The sequence below is a fragment of the Tamandua tetradactyla genome, chromosome 3 (assembly GCF_023851605.1).
Source record: "Tamandua tetradactyla isolate mTamTet1 chromosome 3, mTamTet1.pri, whole genome shotgun sequence".
Taxonomy (NCBI): Eukaryota; Metazoa; Chordata; class Mammalia; order Pilosa; family Myrmecophagidae; genus Tamandua; species Tamandua tetradactyla.
The window spans coordinates 217,524,430-217,548,177 of NC_135329.1; the positions used below are offsets into that span (position 1 = coordinate 217,524,430).

The 23,748-nt window shown below is 67.0% G+C and overlaps 1 protein-coding gene across 1 annotated transcript; it reads left to right on the forward strand.

Moving 5' to 3' along the window:
• The first annotated feature begins 579 nt into the window (after positions 1-579).
• Positions 580-23,588, forward strand: GPC1 (glypican 1). Its single transcript, XM_077155630.1, has 9 exons — positions 580-965; positions 16,784-16,942; positions 19,006-19,397; positions 19,867-20,032; positions 20,689-20,819; positions 20,921-21,040; positions 21,125-21,258; positions 21,435-21,610; positions 22,047-23,588. The coding sequence occupies exons 1-9, from the start codon at positions 800-802 to the stop codon at positions 22,271-22,273; spliced, it is 1,671 nt and encodes a 556-aa protein (XP_077011745.1). The 5' UTR covers positions 580-799; the 3' UTR covers positions 22,274-23,588.
• The last annotated feature ends 160 nt before the right edge of the window (positions 23,589-23,748 follow it).

Sequence of the window (23,748 nt, forward strand, 5' to 3'; positions counted from 1 at the left end):
ACATCCCCCAGCGGCCCCCACAGGAACCATCAGGTGTGAGCTGGAGCGAAAGGCGAGAGGCTGGAGAGGGCGTGGGGCGCGGAGGAGTGGCAGCGGGGCGCAGGCGAGAGAGCAGACGGCGAGGCGGGTGGCTGGGTGCCCCACGCCGGGCCAGAGGGAGGCAGCGGGGAAACCGGACGAAGACCCTGTCTGGGGCTGGGGGCGGGGAAGCCCCTGATTGGCGGGCGGGCGGCGTGATGTCACGTCCGGCGGGGAAAGCCCTTCTTCAGCACCCCCATCCCGCCCCCGCAGGTGGCGCCGCGCCCTGGGCGCTGGGCGTAGGGGGCCCGCCCAAGGGGACGCCCGCTGCGTGCGGGGCCCGCGCGCCCCCAGCCCCGGGCCAGAGCGGGATATAGGCGTGCGGGCTGGAGCGAGCGCCGAGTCCGCTGAGAGGCCAAGAGGTGCCCGCGCGCCACGAGATCGCGCCCCCGCCCGCGCCCCGCCCCTGCCCGCCCTCCCCGCGGCCCTCCCCGCCGTCCCGCCCCTCTCCGCGGCCGCCGAGGGGCCGGGCCGGCGGCGGGGGAGGCGCCGAGCCGGGACTGCGCGCTCGCCCGCCGCGCTCTGAGCGGCCCGACCAAGCGGCCGGACCTCGCGTCCCGCGCCGCCGCCGGCTTTTGTTGTCGCCGCCTCCTCGGCCGCCACCTGCGGACCCGGAGCCGCGCTCGCCGGGACCTTGGCGCTGCCCTTCACGGGCTGGGGGTGCGAGGGCCCGGCCGGGATCCGGAGAGAGGTGCGGCCAGGGGCAGCCGGCGGCCCAGCCATGGAGCTCCGGACCCGCGGCTGGTGGCTGCTGTGCGCGGCGGCGGCGCTGGCCGCTTGCGCCCGTGGGGACCCTGCCAGCAAGAGCCGGAGCTGCAGCGAAGTGCGCCAGATCTACGGGGCCAAGGGCTTCAGCCTGAGCGACGTGCCGCAGGCGGAGATCTCGGGTGAGTGGGGCGAGGCGCCGCTTTCCGTGGCCCGGCCGGGCTGGAGCTCCGGCCCCGGTACTCCCGGCTCCCTGCGCGCCCCGGCGCCGCCTCTCTCCCCAGGCCTTGGAAGCCAGCCGCCCGCGCCCGGCCTCCGAAGGGCCCCTGCGCCCCCCCTTGCCGCTCCCCTCGGGCCCCGGCCTCCCGGCATCGCGCCACCCGCCCTCCCCCAGCTGCTCTGCCCGGTCGCTGCTCACCCCCCAGCCCATGCGCCCGCGCCCCCGCGGACCTTACCGCCACGGCCCGGGCTGCGCCTCCTGGGCCCCCACTTGAGCTGTGCGTTTTCGGCCACCGGGCTGGGGTCCCCTTGCGGTGGCGGGCGGGTGTTCGACCCCGGGGCTGTGCACCAGCCTCCCACGCCGCGGGGCGCGCCGGAGTTTCTGGGCCGGGAAGTCGGGGCGCTGCCGGGCGTTCAGGGCGCAGTTGATCGCTGCCGCGGTCGGGGACCCCCAGGCAGCTCGCCGCGTGGGCCTCTCGGGAACTCGTGCGCGGTCAGCGGCCGCCTAAGTGGATGTTACAGGAGATCCCCCCCCCCCGTGTCTGGCGGGAGTCGGGGTCCCGGGGAGGTGGGGAGTGAGCTGTGTGCCGCGAGGACAGAGGCGCGACCTCCATCACCGCGAGCTGGAACGCTGCCTTTCTGGGATTCCTGCCGAGAAACTTATGCCATGCGGTGCCGCCACCCCCCCCCAGCCCTGCCACCCCCGCCTGTGTCCCGGGCCCGCCAGCCGCCAGCTCGCTGCCCTCCGGCCTGGCACCTGGACGTCCGTCTGGGGCATGAGAGCAGCGGTAGGTGGTCGCGCCTTGGGGACCCGCCCAGGGACCCTGTCCTTTCTTTGTGAGAGCAGCAACCCTCCCGGCGGCCTCTTGCAGGCCTGGCCACATCCTCCCTGCAGGTCCCTGAGGGACTTTGGAGGCACAGTGGGGGTGAAGGTTGAAGGACCTCCCCAGGCTTCACCCTGCAACAGCATCACCCTGCAACAGCACCACCACGCGGAGGGTCTCCACCTGTGCCTTGGGCACAGGGGGCCAGAGCAGACTAGACCAGGCTCCTTAGGCTGTGGGGTCCCTCACAAATTACTGGGGGGCAACTGAAAGTCCTCATAAGAGTTGGCATTTCCAGGCGCGGAAGGGAGCAGCGCCTTGGAGGGAGAGACAGGTCCTTGGCCCCACCTCCCTGAGGTGCTATGGGGGTGAGGGGAGCTGGGCTTTGGATCCCTGCCCCCCACAAGGGGTGGAGCCCACAGATGGCCCTCTTGGGGAAGCCCAGCCAGAGGTTCCCCCAGTGAGTGTGGGAGCCCTGAGGGTGGAGGGGTCCTGTCTGCTCCACCCCAGCCTAAAGCAGCCAGCAAAGGGAGAGGGAAACACTCTGGGTACTGGTTCCTCCCGGGCCACTTGCTAGCGTGAGCCCAGCCCGGGGGTGGGACATCTGCTGCCCCCTCCCCTGCTGCTCTCAGGCCCCCAGCATCTGAGCTCCGTCTGGGAAACAGAAGGCCCTCTGCCCCCTCAGCCTTTCTGGTGAGCCCTTCCCACCCCCCCGCATGCCTACTCGGCCACTGTACCCTGGGGTACACGCCAAACCCAGATCCACAGAATTGTCCCCAGTTAAGGGAGAGACCGTGCGAGAGTTTGGTCAGCTGCCAGGGGCAGGGACAGAGGGCAGGGCCCTGGGAGTGGCTCAGCCGCCCTGGGGTATGTGTTTTGCAGGGGCTATGTGTCAGGTGGGGGGCCGGGGGACGTGGCTGCTGCTGCGATTGTCCAGGCCATGGCTGGGCATAGCCAGTGGCAGCTGTTTGGAGTTGCGCTCAAACCCCTGGGGCCGTGGCTGGGAGCAGCACCCAGGGCAGGGCCCATTGTCCCAGGCAGAGCTCGCAGCTCTGCTGCCCGAAGGTCAAAGGCCACTGCGTGGGGGCTGCTGTCTCAGGAACCCCCGGTGATTCCCAGAACTCAAGCGTGCCCCCCAGGAAGGGGATATTGAGCAGGGTGGGCTGCCAGGGCCTGTGGGCCCGGCGGCAGCAACCTGGGGAACACCTGACCCTTGGGCCCCATCCGGCTCCCCTTGGAGGGGCGTGGTGGGCCCTGGGCTGGCGCTACTGCTGCTGCCCCTCCGCCCTGGGCCAGGACCCTGTCTGGGTGGGGTGGATGCCAGGGATTCCACGTTGGAAGGGAGGGACGGTGGTCATGGGGCCTGGGGTGGCGGCCTGGACTCACGATCAAGGCGGTGCAGGGGTAGGGCCGCTGCTGTCTTGCCGGCCTGGGAGGGAGCAGGTGGGGGCTGCCAGGAAGTCACGGCTGAGCAGGATCTCTGGGTGGGCGCCTGTAGGCACAGCTTTCCCTTCTGCATGCTGCAAGGTGTTTCCAGCCCAGCAGCAACCTCCTGCCCCACAGCCTGAGTGGGGGTGTCTGCTTGCACGCACCCCAGGCCCTGGGTCCCCTGAGCTCTGGAGGGGCTGTCCAGTTCTTTGCTGTCCCCACAGCTTTTCTGTGATGTGTGCTGAGTGGACACCAGGCCCATCCCCACGTCATAGAAGGTGGTGACCTGGTCGAGCCCCTGAAGGTGTGCTGCAGCTCTGTCCCTAGGTCAGCGTCAGCAGGGCTCTGGGAAGCCCCAGGCCGGAAGCTTCTGTCAGCTGCTTCTGTTCAGGAGAGGGCCCTCGGACCCCCGGGGCCCGGTGTGGGCCCAAATGGGTCCCCAGCCCTGGCTGCCGTGGCTCTGTCCCTCCTGCAGGCAGGGAGGCCAACCATTCGTCCCAGCTTGAGGACCAGCCTCAGTCCTGGGGTGCAGGCGGGGAGCTCCAGGGGAGCAGTGATCCTGTCACCCCCAGGGGTGCAGCGGCAGCTCCTTGCTGGAGCCCCAAGTCTTGCTGTTCCGGGCGCAGGAGGCATCGTGGGGCCCGGGTTCCAGTGCTGGACGCTGGGCTCGGACCCGCAGAACCATCCCGCCCTGTACCTCATGGCCTCACCCATGGTGAGGGCCGAGATGGCCGGAGCGGGCGGGGCCAGCCCAGCGCATGGGTGGCCTTGGGCATATCCTCCCACCGACCCAGGTGACCCCTATGAGTCCCCCTCCCCCTGTGAGTCCTCCTCCCCCCCTTCACTCTCTGAGCCCCTGTGCCGGGGTGCATGTGCTACCCATTCCACAGAAGTGTGAGTCAGAGCCTCAGGAAGCTACCTGCTTTCTTCAGGACATGTGGCCCCCCCTGGAGCTGGGTCTGTGTGACCCCAAAGCCGTGGGCTTAACTGCTGCCTGGCCAGGCCTGTCAGCCGCAGCTCATGTCACCACAGCCAAGCTTGAAATGGGCTCCTCAGGCTGGACATGCCAGGCCCCCTGTCCCTGGGGGTCTCGGGGCCATCGCGTGTGGCTGCCCCAGCCAGCGGCGTCTTCTGGGCCCCTGGGGTTACCCTGCTGATGCCGCCAGGCCCAGCCATCCACACAGCCTCCCCCAGCTCCCCCTAGGCCCAGCCCTCTCGGGGGTCCCCTGCTGACGAGGGGCATTCTAGGCGTGAGGGGTGTGCATTGGGGACTCCAGGTTGTTGGGGGACCCCTGGACGTGCTCCTGCTGTCCACCTGGAAGAGCCCTGGGTCAGGGTATGCGGTTGCCAGCCCCTGCCCAGAGCCCGCTGGCCCGAGAAGCCCCCAGCACATCCTCAGCCGTGGGAGGGGGCCGCAGCATGTGCAGTCAGGTTCTGCAGAGGCCCAGGGCCACGCAGGGGTGCGGGGGAGGGTCCCCCCTGGAGAGGGGCTGGGGGACCCATGGGGCAGGCTGCCGGATGGGCAGGGGAGCTGGGTGTGCGTGCGCCTGTGGCACCTGCACTGTGCTCTCGGGCACAGGGTCAGCAGCACGTGGGCCTGGACAGGGCACGGCCTCGAGGGGCCTTTGCCGGAGCCAGCACTGTCCTGGCTTATCTCCGCAGTACCTGAGGGGGTGGGGCTGGCTTGTGCTTCCCTGGGTGGGGCCTCTGAACAGCTGCTCGTGGGTGTAAGGGTCGAACGCCTGCTCTCCAGGTGCAGAACCAAGTTGGGACTCCTGGGTGGCCTTAGGAGGCCCTGGGGGCCAGCAGTCAGGCTCCACGTCCACCAAAGCCTCGGTGCTGGCTCCTGCCGGTTGTGCCCACCCATGCCAGGCCGGCACGCCCCTGCAGCCGCTCCCTTGGGGCCCTCGGTCTGCAGCTCCGCCCCAGAGAGGTGCCCCCTCAGCCTGCTTCTCCCCACCCACTACCGAGCCCCCATTTCCCCAGGTGGCTCCAAACCTCCCATGCCTGGGGCTCTCCCTGTCCCCTAGAGCGACCCCCGCCTGGGCAGCCCTGAAGCCATTCAGTGCATGCCCTGCACCCCCTGGGGCCAGGCGAGGACTGAAGACTCGGGGTCTGGGGCCAGGCACAGCAGGTCCTGAGGGTGGGCTCCCGTGTGACCCCAGCCCCACACACACCCACCCCGAGGCCCTGGGCATAACGCTGCGCCCCTCCCCGTAGCACCCCCTGCTCTCTGGAGGCCCGTCTGGGCCCTGCGCTGCCCCACTCGCATCAGGGCGGAGGGCAGTACAGGCCACCTTGTCCTGAGACAAGACACCAGCTGACTGGGCAGCAAGGAGGCCATAAGGCCCTCGGGGGACAAGGGGCCCCCAGACCAGGAGAGCTGTAACTCAGTGTCCCCAGCACGACTTGGACTTGGCTTCGGGGTCCCCTCCCCAGTGGAGCTGGCAGAGGCCGCAGACTGTGTGAAATGGCGGCGGGGTGTGTGTGGGGGGCGGGCAGCACTGGCTACCGTGTGACAGATGCTTCCTGGCACGGTGGCCCAGCCCAGGAGGCTCACTGCTCATTTGGGCTTAAACACCCTTGGGTTCTGGGCTTGGCGGGATGACAGGCGGCCCCGGGGGTCTCTAGGAGGAGAGCGGGTGCAGGGCTGCGGCCGGGTAGGGGGCTGGCTGCTTATGGGCCCTGTGCAAGCGAGAGGACCGACCAGAGCATGCAGGGACAGCGCCCTCCTCCCCCACTCTCTTCCCCAGTAGCCTTGAAGACAGGAGCGGAGTGAGGCCTCCGCCTGTCCGTCGCCCGGGGTCCCACGTGGGCAGGGCCGGGCATCCGTAGAGCCGGCCGGATGGCATGCCAGCAGGCCACTTGGTCTCCAGGGGTGAGAGGGGGTGGCAGTGACAGGGCTGGGCCCCTCTCCCCCTGCTGCCTCCGTTCCATCGCCTGGCCACCCCACGCTTGCTGACCAGGCCACGTGTCTGTGGCCAGGCTCCCTGCAGTCCCTGAGGCCCACCGAGAGGGGATGGGAGCCACCTTGTGGGGCGTGTCCTCCTGGGCCATCCTGAAGGTGCAGAGGCGAGGCTGGGCTTGAGGCTGGAGCGCTGGGGGCCAAGGCCAGGAACCTTCCCACGGTGCCCGGGAGGAGAAAGGGCCCCTGGCAGGACCAGAGGGCCGAGGCGTGCTGTGGCCAGGCAGGTACAAGAGCTGGGGGGGGCTGGGGGGGGCGTGAGCTCACTGGCCCTCCATGCAGGGGCGAGAGTGGGAGGCAGGCCCGGCCAGGGAGCAGAGGTCAGCCCAGGCTCGGCCACCCTGCCTGGTGACCCAGGGCTGGAGCTGTCTTGTATCCTGACCAGGGACAAGGACACACTGACCTGGCAGGAGGTGCCGGACCTCCCTCCTCCCGCTCTTCATTTGCTCATCCCATATACATTCATTTACCCTCACGCATCCGTTTCTGCATTCCTTTCCCCATTCATTCATACATCCTTCTGTCCTTTAATTCATCTTTCCGTTTATCCGTCCATCCATCCATTTCCTATGTGCTCATCCCACTGGCACTTTGTGGGGTACAGAGACAAAACATCACAGTCCCTGTACCCCAGAAGTTTGGTGTCTAGAGAGAGGCCACGAAGCCCAGGGCTCGGCAGGCTCAGTGTGAACTGCAGTGCCTCCCTGAGCCTCCGAGGGATGGAGCAGCGTGGGGCCCCCAGACGCTGCGTCGGGGCTGGCCGGCCTCTGCCTTGCTGGTAGGGGCTTCTGCAGAGCTCCCCGTGAGCTCAGAGCTGATGCTGGCTTTGGGGCCATATCCCCTACCCAGAGTATGATGCCCACTTGTGGCATCGGGTGTCGGGGCCACAGGGAGCACGTGCCACCTCCCTGTGACCATCTGCCAGCCCCGGGAGGAAGCTGATGCCACCAGCGGGCAGGGTTGGCTGCGGCATCACCACATCTTTGTTGTCATGGAGCTCAGGACCTGCTGGACCAACAGTCATTTTAAAGGGACAAGCAAGAGGCTTAAAGAGCTCAGCCCTGCCGTCCCTGACCCCCACTGCTCCCTGGTCTGATGGGGGTTGCCCACTCCCAACAGACTCGTTCACATAATGTGAGAGACTGGCACCTGCTCTGAGCCAGGCAATGGAGACCCAGAGGTGGGCATGACACAGCGGTGGTCCTGAGAGGCCCCCTTTCCAGCGTGTGGGGTCTGGGCAGTGGGCAGGTGCCACGGATCAGGTGTACACATGCTCAGGCCCCTGCCTGGGGTAAGGCAGGTGTTCCCAGCCAGGAGCACTTGCCACAGATGATTCTGATTGTCACTGATTCTGGGGGATGGGCTCTCGGCATGTGGTGGGTGGTCTAGAGGCCAGGTAGTCTGCAGGGTGCAGGACACTCCCAAGGAGCAAAGAGGTACCCTGTGCAGAGGGCGCAGCACCCCCACGAGAACCATTTCAGCCCAAGCTCTAAGCAAGACCATGGGGCATGTGGAGCAGAGGGCACCCCCTCTGCCATGGGGCCAGGAGGGGCTGGTGGAGCGGATTCCAGCAGGAGGGCAGGGCTTCTAACCAGGGTCCAGAGAGGAGGCCAAGAGAGAATTTAGGGAGGTTATGCGCTTGGACAACAAAGAGAGAACATCTGCTTGGCCTCTAACCTCTCACTAAGATGAGCTTCCCCCTCTACTAAGAGGGTGCCCGTAGCTTGGTCACCAGTGAAAATCGCTCACGCTTTCACGTCCATTAGTCGTGGCATATAGCTCGGCATGTCCTCTCCATTTGCCGTGACTTTGAAATCTGAGTCGGTCTCAGACCTGCTGCCAGGCCTTGTAAAACAATATGTTTGCGAGAAAGCACATGCGTCACCCCATCTCAGGTTTGTTTTATAGTATTTTGATTGTTGTGCTGTAAGTGGTTTCCTTTGTAATTCTCTGCACAATTTTACACACTAAACAAACATCGTCAGATGTCTCCAGACTTCTCTCCTTGCCGAGGAGGCCGCAGCCTGGAGAGGTGGGGAGCTGGCGCCCCGCGCGGAGTCAGAGCCGGGCACCCGCCCCTGTGGGAGTGACAGGGACCTGGAAAGATGAAGGTCACGCTCGGGCGTCCAGCTGAGCGCACCCCTACTATGCGCACCCCCTCCTGTGCGCACCCCCTCCTAAGCATGAGCTCTGTCCGCGGTGCTGAAGCTGCAGTGAGCAGTGTGCCGCCCTCGGGTTTGGGAAGTGTGCCGGCGGCCTGCGGGGAGGCAGCTTTGAGGTTTTCGTACCCTTTGGCTTTGCTTGGAGATGTGATCGAGTGATCGTTTTTTAAGTTAAAAATAAAGATGCCGTGATGGGTGTCTTGGGTCTTTGTCGGCTGCTGCAACGCACCACAGACACAGTGAGAATTCATAGCCTCTTAGTTGGGAGGACGGGGGCTCGGGGGCTGCCCTGTCACAGCCGGTCCTCGTCTCCACCCCCATTACGTGCCATCTCTCCCGGCCCGTCTCCTCTTCCTGCGTCCAGGGCTCTACACTGGACAAGGCATGCCTGGCTCCATCTCGCCCCCCTTAACAAGTACCATCTTCAGAGCCTCTTCCAAATGGTTCCCCCCGCGGGACTGAGGCTGGGACGTGAGCAAGACCTTGTGGGGGACGCGGTTCCATCCACACCAGTGGGTTTAAGTGTGCACACGTGCAGGAGATGAGGACACACCCATGTGTACAATCCCAGACTCCTGGATTGCAGCAAAGACCCTGCCCTGGGGGCATGGCCCAGGGGCCTGGCACACGTGGCCGTCATCTTCTGCACAGCCTCTGCTTGGTGGTGACTCACAAGCTTGCCCTGCAGCCTGTCCACTCCCAGCCAAAGGCAGCAGAGCCCTGCCAGACCTGCCCCCCACCCCCCCAATTTGTTCTCCTCCTGGCAGAGACACTAGAAGTTGTGCTTGGTGGCAGCAGCTGTCCATCAGAATGCAACGTCACCGTCTGGTGGCAGCAGCTGTCCATCAGGGTGCATTGTCACTGTCCAGTGGCAGTGGCTGTTCGGTGGGGTGTAATATCATTGTCCAATGGCAGCAGTTGTCCAACGGGATGTAACGTCCTGGTCCACACTGAAGGTCACGAAGACTGAGGATGAGACAGAGGCGTGGGAACGTGTGCATGTGGCTTGGTGGCATGTTGACAGGCTGACTGCCAGGCCCATCCCCCTTGGAGTGGTGGCCAGTCCCAGTATCATTGCCCTCAGGAAAGGGTTGGTTCTCAGAGGGAACTGAGTCCTGGTCCACTGGATACAGCAGGACAGCCTAGGCTCAACTCCTGTCTCCACCTTTTCTTGCTATGTGACCTCAAGCAGCTTACTTAGCCTTTCTGGGCCTCTGTGCCAGATTTGTAAAATGGGGGTGACAACGGTGCTGCTTCATGGAGTAGGTATGACAGTGGGACCAAATTGGGTTGACTTGAAGTGCTGTGCTTGCGGCCTGGCTGGAGGGCAGGGGGCGCAGAGGGGGTGGGGTGCGGCCCTGCAGGTTGTGGGGGTGACACCCCATTCTTTCTCCCAGACTGGCTTCCAGAGCTGCTGGGCAAATGCGCCCTCTGGCATGGGGAAGGCCAGTCTGTGCCTGGCCCTCAGGCTGGGGACCCCATGCTCCAATCCCACCCCCCAGGGTCTGAGATGAGGGCCAACCCCCACAATGCCCATGGGGGAGGTTTCGGGAAAGACTGGGGCATGCTGAGGGGTTACCCTGGGAGGGGGACAGGGGCCGTAGGCCAGGGCCAGGCCCTCCCAGCTCAGCTTTGGAGGGATTTAGAAAGGGAGCCATGGGGGAGTCCCCGGAAGTGCCGCAGGTGTCTAGGGCAGGAGGCGGTGGCAGGCAGTAGCCGTGCTGGGCCTGGGCAGCCTGTGCCAGGATGGGCCTCTCCTTGTCCAGGTGTTTGGCCGCTGGCCCTGCACCCTAGTCCCTCTCTGGGCACTGGGTTGGTTCCCCTGCCTTGGCTTTGGGCCCCAGGGGTCTGTCTACACCCTAGGCTGGCACCATCCTGGCTCTGCCCTGCCCCAGGTGCCCGGGCCTCCCTGGAGAACCCTGCCCTGTCGGGAACACTGTTCCAGCTTGAACATTCCTGGGAAAACCAGATGAGCAAAGCCAGAGAATGGGGTGCTCCGTGCTCCCCTGCTCCCAGGATCCGTTCTGCACACCAGAGGCCCAGGCCCCACCTTTGGGCACACAGGAGGTCTCCTGCCAAGAGGGAGGTGGCCTGCCAGTCCTGCAGGTCTCAGCCATTCCCAGCCAGCTGCAGGGGACAGTGCAGGAGAAGGAGGTGGCCTGGCCATCCTTCCCAGGCTCAGCTCGCCCCTGTCCCAGGTCCCAGGTGCGTCCCTGTGAGGCAGACTCTGGGCATTTCATTCCTTCCCCTTCTCTCAGGCAGTGGAGGGAGAACTCGAGCAAGACAATCTCTCCACGCCTTAGCCTTCTGTCTTTGAAGTTGGGGTAGTCACACCTGCCAGCCTAGATACTGCTGCTGTTGGGGACAGCCTGCTCTGACACCCGTCCTGCTGCTGGCCCCGAGCAGGGTGGCCCGTCAGGTATCTCCCCCACATCTGCAAAGGGTTGCCAGATTTTAGCAAATAACAGTACCGTATGCCCAGTTAAATTTGAATTTTAGACAGTCAATAATTAGGTGATACTAAGTACGTCCTGAATGTTTTCATTTCATGTAAACAGCCAGTAGTTTTTAGTGTACGTCCCCAAACTTGGTACATGTACTTCCCAGATAGTTTTCTACCGAGAGATTCGCCAGTGGTCTGAAGACCCTGTCTCGCCAGCACCCTGCCGCTGCCCCCAGCGCACACCTGCAGAGCTGGCTGGTGGCCGAGGGGCAGGGCCCCAGGGAGACCTGCCGGGGCAGGCCCGAGGGCAGCTCCCTGTGTGGCGTGTCTGGTCCTGTGGTGCCGCCGCCGGCCTGCTCAGGAATTCCCCGGCTGGGACTCGGAGGCCAGGCTGGGCCTTCCCCAGCAGTGGGGACCTTCATGAAAGTGCTGTTTCAGGGACTTCAGCTACTTTCCTCCCCGGTGGGTGCCACGTGAGCGGGGCATTGCTGGCGGGAGGTCTGAGCATGTGGAGACTCGCAGGGGAGATGCCACTTTGACTAGGCCCATATCTGAGGGGCTCCCCCACCATGCCAAGGCACCTCTAAATCTTTGGACCACCCACGGGGTCCCCGAAGCAGGTTCCCTCATGAAACCCCATCTTCAGGGCCTGCCACAGCCTGCCTTGGTGGGCGGCCTGTGGAGGGGGGCTCTGCAGCACTGTACAGGGAAGTGATCTCAGCAACAGAAGGGTGCCACCCCATCCGGTAGTAGGCTCAGGCACCCCCGCCCTGACAGGCGGGCTGTGCGGCTAGGCGGCTGGCGGGTTCTGCGGCCTGAGGGGGCGGGAGCGGACCTCCGCGCGGGCAGGGCCGGCGGCCGGTTGCCAAGGAGGCGGGGGCGGTGTCAGCGCGGGGGTGGGGTTGCTGGTGGGCGCGTGTCCGCGCGAGGCCGGCCCTCGGCTGTGCGCTCCAGGGCGGCGGCAGCGCTGCTCCACGCGCGCGGGCGGCCGCGGAGTCCTCGGCGCGCAGAGCCACCGCAGCCCGGCCGGCGGCCTCCGCCACCACCTCCCGCCCGGTCCCCACCCCGCTCCTCTCCTCCCAGCTCTCCCGCCGCATCCCTGCTCCTCCGCCTGGCCCTGGCCGAGCCCGCCAGCGCCGCGCACCCGGAGCGGCGCGCACCAGCTGGAGCGCCACCGCCGCAGCCGGGGACGCCGTCACCTCGAAGGGGTTTCCAGGCCACGGTCTGGGTGGCATTCTCGGAGCCGGGCCACCCCGCTCGCCGCACCCCCATTCCCGTGCTCAGGCCCCACCTGTGCCGGTCCTTGTCGCCAGCCTCAACCCCCCGGCGGCCCCACCGCCCCCAACCATCTTCGGTGCCACCCTTCCCCCACCCGCATCCCGCGCAGCCCTGTCTTCGCCTTCGTCCCCACCCTCCATCGCAAGCCTCCGTATCACCCCTATCGTCTGGGGCCCCCATCTGCAGCGCACCCCGTCCCCAACCAACTCTTACCCTCCCGATCGGTACCCCACCTTCATCCCATCCCAAACCCTCTCGCCCAGTTCCAACTGCGGCCCTGCTTCCCTTTCCCGCACTCCTTTTTTCTGCTCCCCCACTGCCTATCACAGCTCCCTTCCACCAGCCAGCCCCCCTTCCTCCTGCCGCTAGCCCCATCCCCCCCCCCCCCGTCGCCTGCCGCAGCCTCTGCGCGCCCCCTCCCTCCCCCGCCGCCCCCTCCCCACGCCTGCCGCACCCACTGCGGCGAGCCCCTTCCCCGCCAATCGCATCGCTCTCCTCCCCTCCCCTCCCCCCCCTCCCCTCGCCTCCCCTCCCCTTGCCGCAGCCCCCGGCGGCGCGGCCCCCTCCCTCTCCCCTCCCCCTCCTCACCCGCCTGCCTCAGCCCGCGGCGCCCCCGGCCCCCGCCAGCCTCTGCCAGCCCCCTCCCCTCCGCGCCGGCCGCGCCCACTGCGCCAGCGCCCCTGGCTTGCGGCTCGCAGCGCCCCTGGCTTGCGGCACCACCGAGCTGCGCTCCCGGCACTCAGGAGACCCCAGCGCCTGGGGGCCACGGGCCGATGCGACAGCACCCGGCGCAGCCAGGCTCGGGCCACACAGGCGCGGAGTCCTTTGTCCGCCGCCCGTGGACGCTGCGGCGCGACTTGGGCCATCTTTGCGGAGGTGGCTGTGCGGGCAGCGACGGGTGTCAGGAGCCCGCGCTGGGGCCTGGGGGGGTGGGCAGACCCAGCACCGACCTTAGAGGTGTCAGCGACCGACGGCCCTTGGTTTGGGGACCCCGTGCCTGACGGAGGCTTTGCGGCAACGGATGGGCTCCCCGGTGATCCTACCATTTGGCCGAAATGGTGGAGGGGGCTCCAGGCGTTGGTGAGGTTGTGGTGGAGGGTAGGGAAGTGTGGTGGTAGGGGGCAGATGTCCTCTGCCTGTGCATGGTGTCAGTACAGGGGGTGGTGGTGGATTGTCCGCCCCACAGGTGGGGCCGGCCGCCCTCCTGGACCCCCGTGGGCTCCTCAGGTGGCCTCCTTCTGACGGACTGGTGGGGGCACAGGCTTCTTTGGGGGAAGGAGGCTTGGAGAGGAAGACAAGAGCCCTGGGTGCCTGGAGCTGTTTGTCCAACCCCTCCGCTGCCCCCAGCAGGCTGGTGGATGTGCCTGGAGGATTCTCTCCCCACCCCACCATCTCCAGGAGCCGGAGAGGGCAGGACGGGGCTCCAGGAGAAGGTGGAGCTTGGGGGAGTTCCTTCCCCCAAATCCAGATTTGAGTGGGGGCGGGTAAGGAAGTGTCCCTTTTCCTACACCTCACCCCATCTCCCCTGCTCCCAAATCTGGCCCAAAGCCTTGGGCCCTTGGTGCGCTTGGTCTTGAGGGCGGTGGCTCCTGGAACTGTGGCCACAGCCACAGCCGGTCCGGTCCAGGTGATGGCCCAGACTGCAGAGGGAGCGGTGGGGGGCGGCTGCAGACAGCAGGATGAGCCGCTGGGAGGTGGCTCTAAAGGAGGGTCGAGCAGCTTCCTGGCCTGCACAGCCCCTGTGTGAGAGCCATGGAAGCTTCTGGAGAGTGGGACATGGTGTGGCACCTCCTCCCCTCTGCACTCTCCTTGGGAGGGCTACGGCGCCACCAGTGGCGGTCAGCTGCCGGGCCGAGCCTGGACAAAGGAGGTCTGTGTCCAGCATGTAGATGGTGTCTGCCGCCAGGACAGGGTTTTAGGTTAAAGCTCGGGGTGAGTCTGTAGGTGACAGGGCATGGATGCTGGTGGGGACACGGATGGGAGTTTGCTCACATCCCGAGACCCAGGGCTGGGAGCCACAGCTGTCAGCAGGGAGGGCCAAAGCGGGAAGGATTGACCCCAGGAGGTCGGGGTCGGTGGGGAAAACGATGGGCATGGCCCTGCCACCCTGGAAGAGACAGAAACTGCAGATGAGTGTGCCGTGGCACTGTAAATCGAGCAGTCAGAAGACATCTGGGAAATGGGGCCATGGGGTATTCGGTGGCAGAGCCCAGAGGAGAAGCTCTGAGGGGACTGGACAAACCTGCCTCAAAACAAACAACCATCTCCCTCCACTCCAATAAATAACAACAATCTGGAGCATCAGGGGAGGGGGGGTTCCCAGGTAAGGGAGGTGGGTGTTCTGGGCAGGGCGACAGCACATGCCGCAAAGGCCCCCCAGGAAGGAAGGACAGTGGCTGGGTGCAGCAAGGGGTCAGTCCTGGCAGCCTTGGCTGAGCAGGGCAGACGGGGCGGGCCAGTGGGAAGAGGGTGGGTGGGGCCGCTCCAGGTGCCCTCTGCCTGTGGCTGATTTGTTCCTTTAAGATGGTAGAGAGAGAGGGGAGCAGGGGCACAGGACGCCCCCCTCCCCAGGTGCTGAGAAGAGGGGAGCTTGGGGGCGAGTGGTTTTGAAATGGGAGAATAGAGACCCCCCCCTAAACTTGAGAACCTCTCTGCAGGCTGACCCCGCCCCACCCCAGCCCGGACTCCCACTGGAAAAGTGCCTGAACTCCCTGCCTGGTCCAGCGGCCGCGAAGCTGCCCCCCTGCCCCTGGCTCGCCAAAAAGGAGGGCCCCCCCCGCCTCCGCACCTGACCCCGCCACCCCCAGGCCGCCACCTCGTGGTCCAGCCTGCCCGGGGCCTCAGGCCGGCGCCCGGGCTCTGGCTCCGTGTCTTCACTCCCGTGTTGTCCGAGGAGGGAGGGAGGGACGGGGGCTGTGCTGGGGCGGCCGGAAGAGTGCAGGCCGCCGGGCTGGCTGGGCGAGGTGGCCGGGCAGGGCAAGGGTGGGCAGCTGGCCGCAGCCCCAGGGGGGTCTTCCTATCTCCTGCCCGTGCCCCCCCTCGCCCCTCCCCTCCCCCTTTCTCCCTCCTGCGTGAACTGAGGGAGAGCGGCCCCCAGACACAGCCTCTGGGCGCACCCCTGTCCCCTGTCCCCGAGGCCAGGGTCCTCTCCTCTCTGCTTCCCCACCTGTGGAACCCCAGCCCCTCCCCCAGCAGGGCTGGAGCCCCCTGAACCCCCATGCAGTCTGGGGAGGGGTGCCCTGGCACCCACGGGGTGGGGTGAGTGCAGACTTCCCCCTTGGGGTGCAGGCTCTGCGGTGCCTTCCCTGGACATTGCCCGTAGCGACCACCATCTCCACTGACGTGCCCTCATTGGTGCTGAGGGAGAGCGGGGGTCGGGGGCTGCGGCTGTGGGCTGGCCTTCTTTCCAGTGACCTTAGACCCCGCACAGCAGACCCTTCCCCTGCCCTTCCCCCTGCCCCCTCGGATGGGCCCTGGGTCTGGGAGCCCAGGCGGGATGTGGGCCCAGCTCCCTTGTCGCTCCCGCCCCCACACTAGGAGGGCAGGGGCCAGAGGCCACCGGAGCCCCAGGGGCCAGCTCAGGCTATGACTGACCTTCTGCCTCTGCCCTCCCCTCACTGTCCCAGCAAGCCTCCAGGCCCAGGAGGTGACCCGGCTTAGGGGAGAGGTGACCCCCCTGCCTCCAGGGAGGGACCCTGCTGGAAGCTGCCCTGAGTGGCCCCCACCTCCCCCTGACCTGTCCCCAGCTGCAGCTCCTGTCTGCCCCAGGCTGCCGATTCCCAGTCCCATCAGGGCTGGGCTCTGCTCCACTGCTGTACTGCAAAGGGTCAGTCCTGGACCTGGCCCTGGTCCTTAGCCTGGCCTGTCACAGCCCTTGCTGAGGTGTTCCTGGAATCCAGGCGACCTTGCTTGACTCAAGGCCTCTTGCCGAGCAGTCCTGGCTGCCGGGCGGCCACTGAGGGTGATGTGGCCTCGAGGGTCACCCTCCGGCCGGGTTGGAAGTGCTATGAGCACTGCTGGGGTGGGGCGGATGCCTGCAGTGGGGCAGGAGCAGTGACGCAGGGCTCCCCAGGCTCCTGGGGTGGGGGGGCACCAGAAAGGACGCCCGGGAGGCGGGGCCTGCTCAGTGTGGGGTCAGGCGGGGCAGCTGCAGGACCCTGCTTCCGGCCAACCCAGAGCTGTGCTTCCGGGCCCTCTTATCACCAACAGCTAGCCACCCGTGGGGTCTCCCTGGCTGCTGCCCCTTCCGCCCCCTTCTCAGCAGGGGGCTGGGAGACCCCGCCCATAGGACCCCAGGCACATTCCTGGGCTGGGGGCAGGGTGGATGGCCCTGAGCTGTCTGTGCCAGGCAGGGCGAGTGGGGGCAGGAGAGTGTGGCTGAGGATGGTGAGAGCAGCCCCATCCACCGGGCCAGAGCCCCTGCCTGCTGCCCCTGCCTGGGGCCCGAGGCAGCCCTGGAGGCGGCCGCTGTCCTGCACAGCAAGCCAGGCCTTGCTCTCCTGGGAGTCCCTGGGCCTACTGGCCCAGTCCAGGGCCTTAGCCTCCCTCCCCAGCACCGCCTTCCTCTCGGGGACCCTGCCAGGCTGCCTGGACCTGAGCTGCACCCTCTGCCCGGGCCGGCCCGTCCACGGTCTGCGGTCCGAGGCTGTGCTGTCCATGTTTACACGGCCCCTCCCCGCAGGCGAGCACCTGAGGATCTGCCCCCAGGGCTACACCTGTTGTACCAGCGAGATGGAGGAGAACCTGGCTAACCGCAGCCACGCCGAGCTGGAGACAGCGCTGCGGGACAGCGGCCATGCCCTGCAGGCCACACTCGCTGCGCAGCTGCGCAGCTTCGATGGTGAGGGGCCCTGCACGGGGCGGGGGGCTCGGAGGGCGCAGAGGGCTGCGCAGGGCGACATGGGCCCTGGGATTGTCTGCAGACCCACAAGCAGCGAGCGTGCTTGGGGAGGGGCATCTGTCTGCGGAGGGGACGCCTTCAGGGAAGGGGCCTGGGGCGGGGCTGCAGCGTGCAGGCTGTTCCCGAGGCCAGGAGGCGTTTAGGGGCCCCCAGGGACATGCCCCCTGCCAGCCCTGGATGCCTGCAGCTCTGTTTGTGTCATCTGGTCACCAGCCCTTGCAGGGCACAGAGTGGGGTGTTGCGCCTCAGGCCATGAGACAGCTCCTGGGGCCTGTCTGCTCAGGGGAACTGGTGAGGCTGCTGACGGGTGTGGGGGCCTGGGGCAGGTGCCAGCAGGCCCGCCCCTCCCGACCGGGACCCCTCCTGGGCCGGGCACATCCAGTGCTCCATGGATGGGGACCCCCTGCCTTCTCCTTTTGGCCCCCTCGGCTCCCCTCCAATGCAGCCCAGGGACCACCATTTGCTTCTTGTCAGCCCGCAGCCTGCACCCTCATCTGCCTCCTGCCAAGACCCCCACTTCCTGGTCCGAGGCCACGCTGCCCACCCTGTCCCCACCCTGAGGCTGACTCCCGGCCCCCCTGTGCCCCCTAGGCCTGGCTATGCCCATCTCCCACATCCTAGAGCGTCCAGCCAGCCCCTCCCAGGTGGCCGTGGAAAGGGCCCTTCCTCTGACCCCGGTCCCCAAGTCCCGGCCATGCTCAGAGCTGGATGCTGGAGCCAGTCCCTGGGACGGGCACAATGGACAGAGCTGGCCTCAGCTCCGGACAGCTGTCTGCGCCTCCGGCCTCTGTGGCCTCAAGGCCTTCTGGTGGCCCAAGACATGGTGGAAGGGGCTGGAAAACAGTGGGGCCTGGCCGACGCAGCTGCGGCGCGAGGGTCCCTGAGCAGTGCATTGCCATGCGGACCCTGCAGCCCCATCCTAGAGGGCCCTGGCACTGGCTGGAGGGTGCAGCCAACACACACGCCTCACAGCAGAGTGGGAGGGGCCGGGGGCGACACTGGGCACTATCCCCACCCTGGGGGCTCTCCTCTCGCCTGCCCCGTTTCTCCGTCCTGGGGCCTGGGTTGGAAAGTGAGGCCCAGACAGATGTGTGGCCGGCGCCGTAAACACTCCCAGGCCTGGCCACCCGTCTCGGGAGGGTGCCTGACCCTAGTGCGCCCTCATGGGGTCCGCCGTGCAGGGCTAACGGTGGATGGAGGGACTGCTTGTTCCCTTTCCCAGGAGGAGCAGAAGGCAGACGGTGCTTCTGCTGCTGCCAGCTGGGGAGGTGCTGGGGGGGGGGGGGGGCTGGAGCTTCTCCCTTTAGGGGAGAACTGTTACCGGGTCCCACACTGGGTGCTCCAGGAGGAGCTCGGGCTGCTGGCCCCTTCCTGTAGCCACAGCCAGGCCCTTGGGGGCTGCAGGGGGCTTGGCCCAGGCCACTGAAGAGTCTCCTGCCCCGGCCAGCATCCCCGGAGCACCCGAACTTATGCCTTGCTGCTGGCCACGGTCCAGGGTCTGTGGGGGGACGGGTGGCCACACCTCTTGGGGACGAGCCTGAGATGACCCTGCAGGGACTCAGACTGCGGGAAGGGCAGAAGGCAAGGAGAGCCTGAGACAGGCAGGGCTGAGAGGATGGTGAGGAGACCCAGAGTGGAAGGGCTGGCTGGGGTGACAGAGAGCTGGAGGGCAGCAAAAGGACCAGTTGGGGTGGAAAGCCAGAAAAGGGCCTGAGGGGCCCCACTCCCACTGGCGGCACCTCCCCAGACAGTCCCGTGGCTGGGGGTCATCATGCCCAGCTCAGAAACAGCAGTGGGAAGCCAGCTGGAACCCTGAATGAGGGGTGACCCTGCTGGGATCCCTGCACTTGGGCTGGGAGGGGAGGGCGCAGGGAGCCCGAGGGGGTGCAGACCCAGGCCCGTGCAGCCAGGGGCCCGGAGCCGGCTCTCAAGACCAGGCAACTGACCCTCAGGGCAGCGGGTCCTCCAGGTCTCCCCCAGCACGCCTCCCCTCTCCCCCCCAGATCACTTCCAGCGCCTGCTGAACGAGTCGGAGCAGGCGCTGCAGGCAGCCTTCCCCAGTGCCTACGGGGACCTGTACACGCAAAATGCCAGGACCTTCCGGGACCTGTACGCCGAGCTGCGGCTCTACTACCGCGGGGCCAGCCTGCACCTGCAGGACACGCTGGCCGAGTTCTGGGCCCGCCTGCTCGAGCGCCTCTTCCGGCAGCTGCACCCACAGCTGCTGCTGCCCGATGACTACCTGGACTGCCTGGGCAAGCAGGCCGAGGCGCTACGGCCCTTCGCGGACGCCCCGCGGGAGCTGCGCCTCCGCGCCACCCGCGCCTTCGTGGCCGCCCGCGCCTTCGTGCAGGGCCTGAGCGTGGCCGGCGATGTGGTTCATAAGGTGGCCCAGGTGCGCACGCTGCCGGGCCCCCAGGAGCCCCTCCACGGCCCTGTGCTCGGCCCCAGGCTCTCCCACTCTGGTTCTGCACTGAGCACCCCACTGTCCGACCCCATCCTTGCCCTAGCGGGCAGCACTTGTCAGATACAGTGGCGCCTGGGGCAGGCACAGACCAGCCCCACGGCCCAGCCTTGGGCCGCCGCCCCTCTGGCACAGACCCCCAAACGCCTGGGGCAGGCACAGACCAGCCCCACGGCCCAGCCTTGGGCCGCCGCCCCTCTGGCACAGACCCCCAAACCTCAGCCTCTCCCTCGTTCGGCAGGGCTGGTCCCACATCCTCCGAGCCCGTGGTGGGTGGTGAGTGGCAGTGCCGTGACCATGGAGGCGACTGGAAGGAGCGCCAGGACCCCGGGGCCCCAGGAAGGGTGGGGCTGGGGCCGTGCTGCCTGGTAGGCCCGGCTCAGGCTGCCTTTGCCCGCAGGTGCCCCTGGGCCCTGAGTGCTCGCGGGCCATCATGAAGCTGGTCTACTGCGCCCACTGCCTGGGCGTCCCCGGCGCCCGGCCTTGCCCCGACTACTGCCGCAATGTGCTCAAGGGCTGCCTGGCTAACCAGGCCGACCTGGACGCTGAGTGGAGGAACCTCCTGGGTGAGCAGCAGCCCCGGCGCCCTGCACCTGTCCACCCCACTGCCGGGCTGCCTGGGGTCTGTGGGGTGGGGCACTGGGAGGGGCTGGGGCGGATATGGGGGCGCTGTGGGGGAGGGGCAAGGGCTCCTTCTGCAGGGCCCTGCAGGCCAACAGTCCCTTTCCCTGCCTGCTGTGTGAGCACACGTGTCAACAGCTGATGCATGGGGGCCAGCGTCCCCCGTGCCAGCACATCGGCATGTGAGTCGGTGTGTACACATGCTGGACTGTGGTGAGCAACCAGCCTGTGTGCACGTGTGCAAGCTAATGCACGCGTGCTGGCCTCAGGCAGCTTGTGTGCATGTGTGCCAGCATACACAGGCACAGACATGCACATGTGTGAGTGTACAGGGCCTGAGTGCACATACACCCAAGCAGTTGTGAACCAACATGTAGCTGTGCTGCCCCCACTGAGGCACATGCATATATGCCAATGCATGTCCTCTGGGTGCCACATCTGTGTGGACCCCTGGACACACCTGGTGTGCAGCACAGACACAGGCTGGCACCCGCGGGTGAGCTCTCGGGGCCCGGGCTAGGCGTGCCATTGCCCTGGGCCGTGGGGACTGCGTGCTGCTGACATGCACATGTGGGCGCACGCGTGCTCACACCCATGCCAGACTCCATGGTGCTCATCACTGACAAGTTCGGGGGCCCATTGGGCGCGGAGAGCGTCATGGGCAGCGTGCACGTGTGGCTGGCCGAGGGCATCGACGCGCTCCAGGACAACAAGGACACGCTCATGGCCAAGGTGCAGGCAGCAGCACGCCCGGCGCAGGGTTGGTGTCGGGTATGCCCCTACAGGCTGAGGGCCCTCATGCCGCGCCCTGGAGCTCTGTCCTGTCTCCCCAGGTCATCCAGGGCTGCGGGAACCCCAAGGTTAACCCGCAGGCCCCCGGCCCCGAGGAGAAGCGGCGCAGAAGCAAGCTGGTGCTGCAGGAGAAGCCGCCCGCGGGCGCGCTGGAGAGGCTGGTGAGGGAGCCCTTTGCTGCCCCCCACCGTCCGGGCCTGGCCTAAGAGACGGGCGAGGTGGGGGACTGACTGCCTGTCCTGCAGGTCTCTGAGGCCAAGGCCCAGCTGCGCGACATGCAGGATTTCTGGGTTGGCCTCCCGGGGACGCTGTGCAGTGAGAAGGTGGCTGTGAGCACCCCCAGCGACGAGCGCTGCTGGAATGGGCTGACCAAGGGCCGGTGGGTGTCTGCAGGCGTCCCCTGCATGGCGTGGCGGGTGTGGCAGAGGCGGAGATCATACCCGCTTCCCAGCGGCCCCAAGCCCCTCCCCGGCACCCTACACCCCATGCAGCCGGGGCTGGGTGGCCCCCAGGCTGTCCGCTGGCGGGTGACCTAGGGCTGTGCCCACCTCACAGGTACCTCCCGGAGGTCATGGGTGACGGCCTGGCCAACCAGATCAACAACCCCGAGGTGGAGGTGGACATCACGAAGCCGGACATGGCCATCCGCCAGCAGATCATGCAGTTGAAGATCATGACCAATCGGCTCCGCGGCGCCTACAGCGGCAACGACGTGGACTTCCAGGACACCAGTGAGTGGGGAGGTCCGCGTGGGGCGGGGCCTGTGCGCGTTGGGGGCGGGGCTTTGGGGGGCCGCCCAGGGGCGGGGGCCTGCGTGGGGCGGGGCTTTGGGGACCACCTAGGGGCGGGGCCAGTGGGGACAGGGCTCTCAGGGGCCCTGCCAGCGTGGACAGTGCCGGGCTCCCCTCCCTGGCTCCAGAGCACAGATGCCCCAGGGCTCTCTCCCGGCACCCTGCACCCCCGGCCTCCCGGGGGTCTCTGCAGCCCAGCTGAGACCGCTCAGCATGATCCTCCTAACTTAGCTCAAAGTGAGGGAAAAGAGAGTCCTGGAGTCGCCCCCTGCTCCCCCAGCCAGGGGGTCCCACTGGGGCACCCCTGGGAAAGGGTGGGAGCGCCCATGGGGGCTGTGCCTCAGCCAGGGCCGGACCTGACCCCGTCTGTTCCCAGGTGATGATGGCAGCGGCTCCGGCAGCGGAGACAGCTGCCCAGAGGAGACCTGCGGACGTGGGGTCAGCAAGAAGAGCTCCAGTTCGCGGACGACCTTGACCCACGCCCTCCCCGGGGGGTCAGAGCAGGAAGGGCGGGACTCGGGGGCCGATAGGCCCCAGCCCTGGGCGTGCCTCCTGCTCCCCCTCCTCACGCTGGCCCTCGCGGCTGGGCCCCGGGAGCGGTAACTGTCCCGCGGCCTTGGGACTGTGGCCAAGGGTGGACTTTGCCAAAACACGGAACAGATATTTAATTCCTTCAGCCACGAGGGGTGGGAGGGGGCATGGCTCACGGCTGTGGGGAGCAGGCTGCCCATGGGCACTGGCCCCCTACCCTGGCTTTGCCAGCCACCCTGGCTTTAGGTGTGTGTGAGGCCCGCAGGTCAGCAGGGAGCCGGTGTTCCCAAAAGCCATGTACTTCAGGGACCTCAGGGGCTCGCCCACCCCTCCCCATGCGGCACAGGAGCAGCCCAGCCCTGCTGTGTCCAAGGCCTGTGGAGGGGCAGCCCTGGCAACGTCGCTGGAGAGTGGGCCTGTGCCTTCCCCCCACCACCTCATGGGATCCACGAGCAGAACCCCCGCCCACATCCCTCAGCCTCCACAGACCCAGGGGGTCACTGGGGTTCCTGCTCTCCAGCCTCACAGCGCTTGGCGTTGGTGCATGACACCTTAGAACCTGCTGCCAGCCCCTCCTTGAGCCGCTGCGGGCACCCAGGCCTCGGCTGGAAGGGGTGCCTTTGCTGTGGGCAGCCCCTGGCGTGAGCTTGTCCTCCCTGGGCAACCTGTGGTTTGCCAGGAGAACCTGGGGCTCCTCCCACGTGCCCACTGCCTGGATGAGGACTGCCTGCTGTCCTCTGCCCCCATCCCCAGCCCCCTGGTGCACGGGGGACTCTGGGGGACCCATGCTGTGCCGAATCACAGGATGCTGGGTGCCTGGGGAAACAAGCTCAGGGCTGGCTGGGCCCCTTCCCCGACCCTGCCAGCTGCAGGGGTAGGCACGACCAGAGCTTTGGCAGTCAAGGGCTTTCACTCATGGCCACACCTTTAAAATGCTTGTCTTCCTGCTATGGGCTCCTCCCAAATAGCCTTTGAGGGAGGGAGCTGGGCTGACTGTTGACCTGGAGTCCTTCCCTGGCCCCAGGATCTGGGCAAACCCCAGGCTGTGTAGGCCCTGCTCCCCTGCCCCTCCTGGGTCCCCACCCGGTCGCAAAGGGATCGAGATGGGGGTGAGGGGCCAGCAGTCCCAACCAGCACAGGGACCTCGAGAATGCCATTTAGCACTTGTGTCCTCCATGCGGGTGGGGCATCCCCTGCCTGCACAGGACCCCAGCCTGGAGCATGGCGCTTTCTTAGGGAACTGTCCTTGGGTGGGCATGGACCCCGCCAGGCTCCCAAAGCAGACCCAGGCCCCAGGGCTGGGGGCAGCAGACTGGGGAGAGGCCGAGCCTCCTGCCCCTAAGGTGCCTGCTCTGAATCCTCTTGTGAATAAAGGCTGGAGCCGACAGCACAGTGGCTCCCGTGTCGTGTGCCTGCCTCGCTGTGCACACGTGTGCAGGCCTGTGCGTGGGCAGGGGCTCGGCTGGGCGCACAAGGGCGGGACTTGGGCATGTAAGCGGCTGCCCTCATGACCCTCAAGATGGCTGGGGTTGGGGGGTGCTGCACCA